This window comes from Schistocerca serialis, chromosome 8 (genome assembly GCF_023864345.2).
Source record: "Schistocerca serialis cubense isolate TAMUIC-IGC-003099 chromosome 8, iqSchSeri2.2, whole genome shotgun sequence".
NCBI lineage: Eukaryota > Metazoa > Arthropoda > Insecta > Orthoptera > Acrididae > Schistocerca > Schistocerca serialis.
Genome location: NC_064645.1, coordinates 341,241,119 through 341,254,150, shown reverse-complemented (window position 1 = coordinate 341,254,150; position 13,032 = coordinate 341,241,119). Strand labels below are relative to the sequence as shown.

General features: G+C 33.9%; 1 protein-coding gene across 1 annotated transcript in view; it reads left to right on the top strand.

Moving 5' to 3' along the window:
- LOC126416298 (beta-galactosidase-1-like protein 2) overlaps positions 1 to 12,260 on the top strand; it is a 93,142-nt gene extending 80,882 nt beyond the window's left edge. Inside the window, exons 11-12 of the mRNA XM_050083956.1 lie at positions 10,946 to 11,168; positions 12,124 to 12,260. Of these exons, the coding sequence (XP_049939913.1) occupies positions 10,946 to 11,168; positions 12,124 to 12,192 (292 nt within the window). The 3' untranslated portion in view covers positions 12,193 to 12,260. The remainder of the gene's footprint in view (positions 1 to 10,945; positions 11,169 to 12,123) is intronic.
- Positions 12,261 to 13,032: the final 772 nt, after the last annotated feature.

Genomic DNA, 13,032 nt, shown 5'->3' with positions numbered 1-13,032 from the left:
TGTCTGTGGGGATACCAGTGTAGATTTTCTGAAAGCATCGATAGAAAGCTTTACCTTGCAGCATTACTTTTAGCATCAGCATCAGCATCAGCATCAGCATCAGCATAGCATTACATTTCAGCTTTTTTTGAAAAACTTGGATTCTTTGTTGTGCTATCTGTCAGACAGAGGGGAGAAAATTATTGTCTGTGGGGATACCAGTGTAGATTTTCTGAAAGCATCGATAGAAAGCTTTACCTTGCAGCATTACTTTTAGCATCAGCATCAGCATCAACATAGCATTACGTTTCAGCTTTTTTTGAAAAACTTGGATTCTTTGTTGTGCTATCTGTCAGACAGAGGGGAGAAAATTATTGTCTGTGGAGATACCAGTGTAGATTTTCTGGAAGCGTCTGACAGAAAGCTTTACCTTGCAGCATTACTTTTAGCATCAGCATCAGCATAGCATTACATTTCAGCTTTTTTTGAAAAACTTGGATTCTTTGTTGTGCTATCTGTCAGACAGAGGGGAGAAAATTATTGTCTGTGGAGATACCAGTGTAGATTTTCTGGAAGCGTCTGACAGAAAGCTTTACCTTGCAGCATTACTTTTAGCATCAGCATCAGCATAGCATTACATTTCAGCTTTTTTTGAAAAACTTGGATTCTTTGTTGTGCTATCTGTCAGACAGAGGGGAGAAAATTATTGTCTGTGGGGATACCAGTGTAGATTTTCTGAAAGCGTCTGATAGAAAGTTTTACCTTGCAGCATTACTTGGTTCTTTCAATTTGGCATCAGTTACTGATTTTTCTGCTAGGGTGGTAGAGGGAAGCAGCAAATTGATAGAAAATGTTTTCATAAACCACAATAAATTTAATCAGGTAAAAACTTTTCCTGTGAAGAATGGTCTATCTGATCATGATGCACAGCTAGTTACAGTATATGACATAGCTCCATACAGTAATGCAAAACAGTCCACCAAAATATAGTGTGTTCAATTAAAGATTTAACAATTGCAGATTTTAGGAAGATCTTACAACAGTTAGACTGGGATGAAGTGTACAGGGAACCTGATGGTAATTAAAAATGTAACCTATTTCATGATACCTGTATGAGTATATTTGAAAATAGTTTCCCTAAGAAAGCAGTGAAATATAATTGTAAGAAACCATTTAAAAAGCCATGGCTTACTAAAGGAATAAAAATATTTTGTGAACGGAAAATGGAAGTGTATCTTATAGTTAGAAGGAGTATGACTGAGAAACAGTGAAACATTATAAAATTATGTCTGAGATTAGCACCTCTGATAATAAAATTAAAACAAGTTGGGATATTGTTAAAAGGGAAACAGGGCAACCGAGATGACAGAAAGACTGCATTTCTTTCAAACTCAATGATAAATCTATTAACAGAAAGTCAGAAGTAGAAAATATTTTTAATAATAATTTTTTAAGTGTTGCAGAGAGAATAGCATCCAGCCAGTCATTAGAAAATGCAAGACTATACATGGATGAAGCAATACCTATGCAATTTGATAAAACTGAAATTCAACCCACCTTTCCTACTGAAATTAGGAAAATAATAAATTCACTCAAAAGTAAAAGCTTGCATGGAATTGGTGGCATTTTGAACAGAGTACTAAAAGCTCATTCCAAACAGATAAGTAGGATTCTCAGCCACATATGTAGTAGCTCACCAAAACAGGGCATTTTTTCAAATAGAGTGAAATATGATATTGTTGAACCACTGGATAAAAAAGGGAATAGGTCTGATGCTAGCAACTGCCACCCAATCTCACTTCTGGAAAAAGTAATGTGTTCAAGAGTAGCATCGCATACTTGTAAAAATGAAGTACTAACAAAATTTCAATTTGGTTTTCAGAAAGGCTTTTCAACAGAAAATGCTATATATGCTTTCACTGATCAAATATTAAATGCATTGAATAACTGGACATCACCCATTGGGATATTTTGTGATCTGTCAAAGGCTTTTGATTGTGTGAATCATGAAATTCTTCTAGATAATCTTAAGTATTGTGGTATGAGTGGGACAGTGCACAAATGGTTTAATTCATACTTAACTGGAAGAATGCAGAAGGTTGAAATTAACGGTACAGATAGTCTGCAAAAACCAGGAGAGTTTCATAACTGGGCAGATATCAAGAATGGTGTCCCATAGGGTTCAGTCTTATTGCAATTCAGTCTTATTCTTCTTAAAATATATTAATGACTTACTGCTCTGTATTCATGAAGATGCAAAGCTAGTTCTTTTTGCTGATGATACAGGTACAGTAATCACACTGAAGAAGCAGGAATCAGAGGAGAAAATTTCAAATAATGCCTTTCAGAAAATTATTAAGTGGTTCTCTGCAAATGGACTCTCACAAAATTTTGAGAAAATACAGTTTATACAATTCTGTACAGTAAACGGCAAAACACCATTGATAAATATAGACTATGTATGGAAGTCTGTTGCTAAGGCAGAATACTCAAAATTTCTGGGTGTGTGCACTGATGAGAAATTGATTTGGAAGAAACGCGTCGATGATCTGCTGAAACGGTTAGGTTCAGCTACTTATGCTGTTGGGGTTATTGCAAATTTTTGGTGATAAACATATCAGTAAAGTAGCTTACTATGCCTATTTTCATTCACCGCTTTCACATGGCATCATATTTTAGGGCAATTCGTCATTAAGAGAGAAAGTATTCATTGCACAAAAGCGTGTAATCAGCATAATAACTGGAGCCTACCCAAGATCACCTTGCAGACATTTATTTGAGGAACTCAGGATATTCACAGTATCTTTGTAATACATAAATGAATTATGTTCCCACAAAAACCTTTGGTCACTTGCAAAATAGCATTAAAAGTCTGACAGATAGTGAACCAATATTTAAAAACAAATTAAAAGAATTTCTGAATGACAACTCCTTCTACTCAATAGATGAATTTTTAGATATTAATTAGTAACTGCAAAAAATAAAATAAAATAAAAAATAAAAATAAAAATTTAAAAAAATACATTCTGCACCATTACAAAATGTTGTATTCTTGATCTATGGAACAAGTATTAATGTAATGTAATGTATTATATTCTCTGACTTTGTCATGTTGTCAAAGTTGAATTTAAAAGACAGTAAAGTCTTGGAAAAAACAGTGACAAAGTATGAGTGTTTTTGCTGTGATGAGAATTTTTTAATTTTTTCCTGTTTTAAACAACAGTTTCCAAACCAAACACTCAAATTTTTTGTAATCTAAATTCTAGCATGTAGGTTTAATATTAGAAGAAACATTAATTCCTGTACTGTGGCTTATATCATCTTACATGTCCCTTCAAGAAACAACCTATTTCATTCTGTAATCAGCAAATTAATAATAATAAGAACAGTGCCTATTCTCAGTGTTCTTCAAGAGAGCAAGAAGTAAAGAAAGGTTAGAGGGAACTTGGAAATGGGAGTAAGTTCTTTCAATGATATTGTAATTCTGTGATAAATACAAAAAGCCTTGGAGGAACAGCTGAACAAAGTGGATAGTGTCTTGAAGAGGGATCATAATATGAACATCACCAGAAGTAAAACAATGGTAATGGGATGTAGTCAAATTAAGTAATGTCATGCATAGAAAATTAGATTAGGAAATGAGACATTAGAAGTAGTGGATGAGTTTCACTATTTGGGCAGCAATATCACTGATGACAATCAAAGTAGAGAGGATATAACATACAGTTCGATAAAAACAAGAAAAGAGTTTCCGAAAAATGCAAATTTGTCACATCAAAATAAATCTAAGTGTTTTCAAGTCTTCTCTGAAGATATTTGTCTGGAGTGAAGTGTCATACAGAGGTGGAACATCGGCAATAAACAGTTCAGACAAGAAGAGAATAGCAACTTATGAAATGTGTGTTGCTGCAGCAAAATGCTGACAATTACATGGGTAGATCAGATAATTACTGTAGAGGTGCTGAACTGAACCAGGGAGGATATAAATTTAGAGACAATTTGACTAAAAGAAGGGATCAGTTGACAAGAAACATCCTGAGAAATCAAGAAATCATCAATTGGGTAATGAAGGGAAGTGTGTGGGGTACAAACTGTGAATATAGATTACAGCTTGATTGCAGTGAGAAGGTTCAAGTGGATATATGTTGTATTTCAATTTAAATTTAATGGTAATAACATATAATTTTACATGCATGTGCAATTTAAATCAAGTATAAAGTTTTTACAATTACAATTTTTTAGTTTACATTATTTCTTATTATATTATAATTCATGAAAAATTCAAGTTATAAGGGCTTTTTTGGATAAGCCACTGCTTCACTCACTTTTTAAAAAAATCCCCTGTCAATACCTTAACTTCTTTTGGTAACAAGTTATTAAAAACAACTCCTTTGACAAAGGGGTTATCACTGTTAAAGTTAATCTTCTATTAACCATATTAAAGTATTTTCTATGCCTTAGTGTCTTCTTTCACTAGCATTATAGTTTCTAGTATATGCATGACATAAACTATGAGAACATTGTGCCAAATGAATAGGGGTTTGCAAGAAGTTCCTGGTTTTACTTTTGCTATGATCCTCAAGGCTCACTTCTGCAGTATGAAAACCCTTTTCACATGAACAAAACAAACAATGGAAAATCCAGGATGGAATGTTACAATATTACGAGAATAAAAGTCTTCACTCACCATATAGTGGAGATGCTGAATTGCAGGTAGGCACAACAAAAGACTTTCACAATTAATTCGTTGTGCCTATCTGTAACTCAGCATCTACACTACATTGTGAGAAGCAACTTCCCTTTTCATATTAGTTTGGTATGTCCCACCTGACAGTACTATTCCATGAGATAAGAAAGAGTACACTAATCCATAATATATGATCCTTAGGGTTTTGGAATTAAGATATGGTGATAATCTTCTTAATACACATAGAATGGGTGTTGCTTTTTTACAGACATAATCAGCTTGCTGCTTCCATGAAAGTTGATCACCTATGCATAAACCCAAGAATTTACTATCTGTACATGTTTTTGGTAGAATTTCATCAATCACAGTATTTTACCTGTTTCACTTGGTTTAAAATGAATAATATTATATTTTCTATTTATTTTTTGGGTATCTCTTTCAAGGTGAGCTCTTGTCTTTTCAATAAAGTTATGTATCTCTTCAACAAGGCTGGGGTCACTGTCTGCATAGCAGACACCAGATGTACTGTCTGCATACATTGTGATCAATTGCATATTGTCATGAGAACTTGGTAAATCTTTTACATAGCATATGAATAGGACTAGACCTAAAATGGAGCCCAAAGGAAAACCAAAATGTATATTTCTTATACTTGACCTTCTCCTCTCCAGTATCTCTCCATTAGAGTATACAATCTCCATGCACTGCTGTCTATCCTTTAAATATGTTTCTAGCACTTGCATGAGTTTTCCAGTGACACCACTGTTTGCAATTTTTGATAAGAACACATCATAATGTTTATTTATTTATTTATTCATTTATTTATTTTATGCATGTTCTCTATTAAAAGCCCTCAAGAGGCCTAGGAATACTCTTGCTGCTTGGGATGTTTCATTCATTTTTTCAAGTACATGATGGACGAATTGTACTGTTGCTGACATGGTACTTCGACAGATTCTGAAAGTATGATGGAATTCACATAATATGTTAGCATTGTTGTAATGTTCCAGGAATTTTTTTAATATTATTCCCTCTATCAGTCTGTTGAAAGTTGGGATTAGGACAATGGGTCTGTAGTTCTGAATAATGCTTTCATTTCCTCCTTTTTGTGTATTGGTTTAATTACAGCCAGTTTCAACTTGTCAGGGAACACACCATCTTTGAGAATACAGTTTATTAGATCAACTAGTGGTTTCATTAGTTCATGGTTGCATTTCTTCAATTGCTATGGAGAAATTTCATCTTATCCTGCTGATATTTTGATTCTGAGGCTATCAATAAGCTGCAGAATGTCAAATGTGCTTACTGCAGGTTCTGTTTGTTATTGAACTCAAATATACGCTGAATATCCTGTTTCGTAGAGACATCATTTTTGACAGTATCTATGAAGTGATTATTAAAAGTAATGCTGACTAGAAGGAGTTCAGAGATATCGTCATTATTCACAGTTAATTGTGAATTATTAATTTTAGTTTCTGTTTAATTGTTTCTGATTTTATTTACAATCGGCCACCAAGTATTTGAAACATTATCTGGACCTTGTATCTGTTGGATGATTCTTTCTGATTTTAATCTCCTGACTTTTTGGGGTACTTATATTTGTACTGCTTGTAGAGTTCTTTATGTAACTTTGAGTTAGTCAGTCTGCATAAGCTATATATGTTTTCCATTTTTTCTTTCAGATCTTTTGTTTTAAAATCTAATGGCACATGTTTTAATTTTGAAGGAAGATTTTTCTAGATACTCACTTTTTTTAATGACATGGCTCTATTTAAGTGCTCAGTCAGAATTTCTGTGAACATGTTCCATTTATTGTTGACCCCATGGGCAGTCATAACTGATTCTCATGATTCCTGGCTTCGATTAGATTAGATTAGTTTTTCGTTCCATAGGTCTGTGATGAGGAGATCCTCATGGATGTGGAACATGTCACTTTTTAAATAAAAAAAAACTGATATAACAATACTAATAGTATGAATATATACAATACATCATTTGTTTCTATTAAAAAAATTCGTCAATGGAGTAGAAGGAGTTGGCCACGAGTAAGTCTTTCAGGCTCCTTTTAAACTGATCTTTATTTGTAATTAAATTTTTTATGTTTGCTGGCAAATTATTGAAGATGAGTGTTCCTGAGTAGTGGACCCCTTTTTGAACTAAAGTAAGTGCTTTTAAGTCCTTGTGCAGATCATTTTTGTTCCTGGTATTGTATGTATGAACTGAGCTGTTTGTTGGAAAAAGAGATATATTATTTAGGACAAATTTCATTAAGGAGTAAATATACTGAGAGGTAGTAGTTAGTATACCCAGTTCTTTGAAGAGGTTTCTACAAGACGTCCGTGAATTTCCTCCACAAGTAATACGTATTACACCCTTTTGGACTCTGAAAACTTTTGTTTGACTTGAAGAGTTACCCCAAAATATTATACCATATGACATTATGGAATGAAAGTAGGCAAAGTATGCAAGCTTTTTCACTTTTATGTCGCCTATGTCTGCTAACACTCGAATTGCAAATACAGATTTGTTAAGGCGTTTCTGCAGTTCTGTGGTGTGCTCCTCCCAACTGAATTTATTATCGAGTCGTAATCCCAGGAATTTAAGACTGTCAGCCTCTTCTATCTGAACTTCTTCGTATTTTATGCATATGCTGGGTGGAAACCTCTTACAGGTTCTGAATTGCATATAGTGAGTCTTTTCGAAGTTTTATGTCAGTGAGTTGGCTTTAAACCATTTATTAATATCCATGAAAATATCATTAGCAGATCTTTTTAGAACTACACTTAACAAACTATTTATTGCAATACTTGTGTCATCTGCAAACAAAATGAACTCTGCTTCTGGCAGTGTAACTGATGAGAGATCATTAATGTACACAAGAAAAAGCAATGGCCCTAAGATGGATCCTTGTGGGACACCACATATAATTTCTTCCCATTCTGATGATGACTGATGACTTAATTCGCTAGTCCCTTACACTGACACCCTTTGTTTCCTATTAGCGAGGTATGACTTGAACCATTTTGCAGCACTGCCCGTGACACCATAGAATTCTAATTTATTTAAAAGGATGTTGAGGTTTACACAATTGACAAATCACAGAAAATACCTGCTGCTTGTAACTTGTTATTTAATGAATGAAGTACATTTTCACTGTAGGTGTAAATAGCCTTTTCGATATTAGAACCCTTCAGAAATCCAAACTGTTTTCTTGATAATATGTTATTTGTGGTCAGATGGTTGAGAAGCTGCCTGTACATTACTTTTTCTAAAATTTTTGAGAATGCTGGCAAAAGTGAAATCGGTCTGTAGTTTGATGGTATCTCTTTATCCCCTTTCTTGAATAGAGGCTTAACATCTGCATATTTCAGCCAGTCAGGAAATGTCCCAGTTATAAAAGACTGGTTTAGTAACTTAGAATTGTACTAAACTCACAAGAACATGCCTTAATTAACTTTGTTGGTATTTCATCATAACCACTAGAATGCTTTGTTTTTAAAGATTTTATTATGGAAGTTATTTCTTTTGGTGAAGTGAGTGACATATTCATGTACCTGAAGCTATTTGTAAAGGCTAGTTTCAGATATTCAAGGGCATTATTTACTGATCCTGACAATCCCATTCTATCAGTAACGGATATAAAGTACTTGTTAAATAGATTTGCCACATTATGCCCATCGGTTACTAATGTGTCATCTACCCTTAGTGCTATTTGCTCCTGTTCCTTTCTGGTTCTACCAGTCTCCTCTTTCACTATATCCCATATTGTTTTTATCTTGTTCCCTGACATTGCTATCTTCTTCTCGTAGTGCATTTGTTTAGATGTCTGAATTACCTTTTTTAATATTTTACAGTATTCCTTGTATTTAGCTAAATCATCAGCATTGGAGCTATTCTTGGTCGACAGATACATTTTCCTTTTTGTCTTACAGGAAATCTTTATTCCTTGTGTGATCCATGGTTTTATTATAGACTTCTGTTTAATTTGAGTAATGTTTAGAGGAAAACAGTTTTCAAACATGGTACTGACATTTTTCATGAATGTATTATATTTTTCATTCATGTCATGAGCACTATAAACATCTTTCCAGTTCATATTTTGAGCAGTTTTCTAAAACACTCAATTTTTTGTTGATTGAATACTGTCCTGTACTCAGATTTGGCAGTCTTGATAATCTGCTTAGAATTTACATCTAAAACAAAGAGCTGCATGTCATGATCTGATAGTCCATTTATTACAGGTTTTATGATATGATTTTGTTCCTTTGATTTGTCTATAAAAATGTTATCAATAGCTGTCCTTGAGGATTTAGTGATCCTAGTTGGAAAGTTTACAGTGTGAGTTAGATTGAAAGACAACATTACTAACTGCAGTAAACGTTTACTGGAAGATTGAATTAGAAAATCTGTATTAAAGTCACCAGCAATCAAAATTTCTTTGTTTCTTCCTGTTAAATAACCCAAAAGAGCTTCTAGATGATTTATGAACAGATTATAATTTCCTGCAGGTGCTCGGTAAATAGTTACTATTATATAGGATCTGTTATGGAACTTTACTTCTGTTGCACATGCTTCTAGATGCTGCTCTAAACAGAATTTATTAATGTCAATGTTCTTGAATTTTGGCAGTTTTTAATAAATGTGGCAACTCCTCCTCCATCCATATCTACTCTTCAGAATTCGGAAGCTAGCTTAAATCCTGAAATGTCTAACATATCTATACCAGTGGTCACTTGATGTTCAGAGAGGCAGATTATGTCAATTTGGTTACATGAATTCATTTCATCAATACAAATGAGTAGTTCATCAACTTTATTTCTGAGTCCCGGAATGTTCTGGTGTAATAAAGATAACTGATACTGCATACTAATGGGATTATAACTGCTTTGGTGAAGATGAACTGGCAGTTTCTGATTACTTTACATTTTAGCACTAGTGCTGAGAAGTGGCCATTTATGATGTCTGTTGAGATGGTGTGGTCATAATTTGTAATTACATGATCAATTGAACTAGTATGTGGTTAGCTATTCTGGTGGGTACTAGTCCAAGAAGCTCTTTAGCCCCGTAAGACAGGATACAGACCGTAAAACATATGCTTTCCTGACCATTATGTAAAGTGTTGATGTTCACATCTCCCAGTATGTCAAGATTTGCACTTCTACAACCTGACATTAATTTACTTAAAACTCCAGAAAGTTATTTCAGGAAACCATCAATATATCCACAGCGGGATCTATATACACCTATGACATATAAAGGAACACTTCAAAATGTGAGTTTAAGAGCGGCAATTTTGAAATATTTGTCAATCCAGTTAGGAACTTACATTTTATTGAGTAGATGGCAACACCACCACATTTATTATGTGTTCTACGGTAGAACATAGCTAGGTTGTAGCCTTCTAATTTGCAATATTGAATGTTGTCCACTGTTTTCTGGTGTTCTGTAACTGTTACTATATGTGGAGATAGACCTGTGATAAATAAATCAAAGGGAACACCACCTCCTTTATTATGTGTTCTACAGCAGAACATAGCTAGGTTGTAGCCTTCTAATTTGCAATATGGAATGTTGTCCACTGTTTTCTGGTGTTCTGTAACTATTACTATATGTGGAGATAGACAAGTGCTAAATGATTCAAAGGCATCTCTTGCTGAGCTGCATCAAACAAGTCTTGAGACTTAGAGAACAACAGCAAACAACAACAATAATAAATTAATAATATTCATTTATCCAGAATGACTTTACAGTCTTAGATGTTGTCATTTCTTTGTACACTCACATAAATAAAATCATACCACAGATATAAGAGAATATACTGTATATAAAAACAGATTAAATGTTGTAGCTCAGATATGTTTTAATTAATACCTGTTTTAATTTTTTCTTATGTTGTTTCCTATCATTCATTAAACTGTTAAAGAAATGTCTTCCAGCAGCAAGTGGGCTGCAATCACTAGCTTTTTAGTACTCAGTATTATACAACAATTGTTTCTGGTGTGTGTAGTGTGAGGATGAATGTCTCTATTCATTATGCTGTGTTACAGTATTAAGAACAAACACAGAACTCACAATAAATTATAGCTAATGAAACGATTTGCCTTTTCTTTTCCCTTGGAATGATTTCAATTTCTGTTGGAGATATTATTATGAAAATCTTCTCCCTAAAGATACATGATAATATCCCATAAAATAGAATTACTCTTGTTACTACCTACCAGTTATTCACAAAATATGAAAGGACTCCATCTACATTGGAGCACATACAATTTGTTCTAGTTTGACTGGGTGGCAGCCAATTGGAGATTCAGTCAATGGCCCTGTATTGATTCGTGCTACCTTTGATGTGGATTCTGCACCACGTGACACTTTCATTGATATGAGTGACTGGGGGAAAGGATCAGTCTTCATTAATGGTTTCCCCCTTGGTCGCTACTTCAATCTTGGCCCTCAGAGAACATTATATGTGCCTGCTCCATTGCTTGTACAAGGGTCAAATGAGGTAAGTACAAGTGAACCAGTAAAATGTAATAAAATATTGTAAATTGGTAATGCTTAAAATTATATTCTATTATGAAATAGATTTAATTTATTTGGAACATTCTTTATTGGTACTGTAGTGTTCACTAACATTGAGTGGCTACGCAGACTAGACCACTGGGTCCCAAACCACACAATAACCCTGGGTTCAATGTGGGGCAGCAGTGGGCTGACTGCTGTGGCCTGTTGTGGGGTTGTGAACCACTGAGGGCAATGGCGGGACAAAGCCTCTCCGTCATTTCTAGGTCCGTGGTTTAATACATACATGCCTACATACATACATACACACAATGGTTTGTGGACAGTAACATTCCTGAAATGGGCGTGCATGCCCAGAGTTCTAACCTGAACAAAATGGAACAGCTTTGGGATGAGTTAGAACAACAACTTTGCTCCAGATCCCAGCATTCAACATCACCACCTCCTCCAGTTTCAGCTCTTGAGGAAAAATGGGCTGCCACTCCTCCACAAACATTCAGAGACTTCATTTAAAGTGTCCCCAGCAGAGTTCAAGCCATCACAAAAGTGAAGGGAGGACACACCCCATATTAATGTCCACTAATAAGTGTCCAAGTACTTTTCATCATATAGTTTAGCTTAGGGTAACATTATTGCTTTAGATGAATAAATCTTCCTCTAATTTCTAAAACTGAACTAAAATTAAAATAATTCTTATTTACTCAATAATCTACATAAAATAATAGGATAGCATTACCTACTGATTCAAATGATAACCTTTATCAAATAGTAATTTGACAGAAGTGAAGACTTTGACACATATAACAGAAAATTTTGTTTAATATTGTCATTCATCTTTGTCATCTTTTAGTGCTTCATTTACTCTACAGCAGAGTAATTTAAAAACGAGTTTGTTACTCATAATAATATACTTACACTGTAAATTTTCTACTTTGCAGATCCTCATATTTGAACTCTACACACCTGCTACAAAAGTGGTCTTCAGTGACTCACCAATTCTAGGCTAAATAGAATAAATTACAATTTGTATAATTTATAAATATAATTGATGAAATAAATCTTTATAGCCAGTAAATGCTTTTTTAGTTATTACTGCAAGAAAAAGATGTGTTTTCATCAGATAAAGATACGTAAGTATGGTTTCTAAATTAAGGTCTGACATGAGCTCTAGATTGATTTTCCTGCAATTAATGTATAACAGCTGAACTTGAGCACTACATCTTTGCATTTATCTAAAATACAGCCAAAGTGGAAAATGAGCATGTCCTTTAAAGAGTCTAAAATGCTGAGCACTAACAAATCTAGTTCTGTTCAAAAACTTTGAAAGTTTTCTGATGAAACATGCTTACCACTGGTTCTCATCAAATAGCTTAGTCCTGTATGTTACAAAAACCAATGAAACAAATTAACATGTCTTACAGATATCAGAAGTAGAGAGCAATGGAAATATATTGAATGAATTGTGGTTTACTAGTCCCATAACATTTGATTAGAGTACAGGAGACACATCCAGAAATGAATAATACAACTCCATTGATATAAACTTATAGTTAATAAGACAGAGCAGTATTACAACATTTAATACAACTTCATTTTTGTAAACTTATTGTCAATAAGACAGAGCAGTATTTAAATGTTAATGAAAGATTTTGCAGAAAAACAGGTACATTTACACAACAAGACAAGTGTTAAGCTAAATTCTGCTCAAATATTCAGTTCATCCTTTATGAAATCTTCAGCTGAGTACTAACGTTGCTGAAGTAGAGTATCTTTTTCCCCTGAATCTAGTTTCATACTCAAAATGTACTTGGCTTTTAATTTGGTGTAAATTTTCATTCTTATATAGG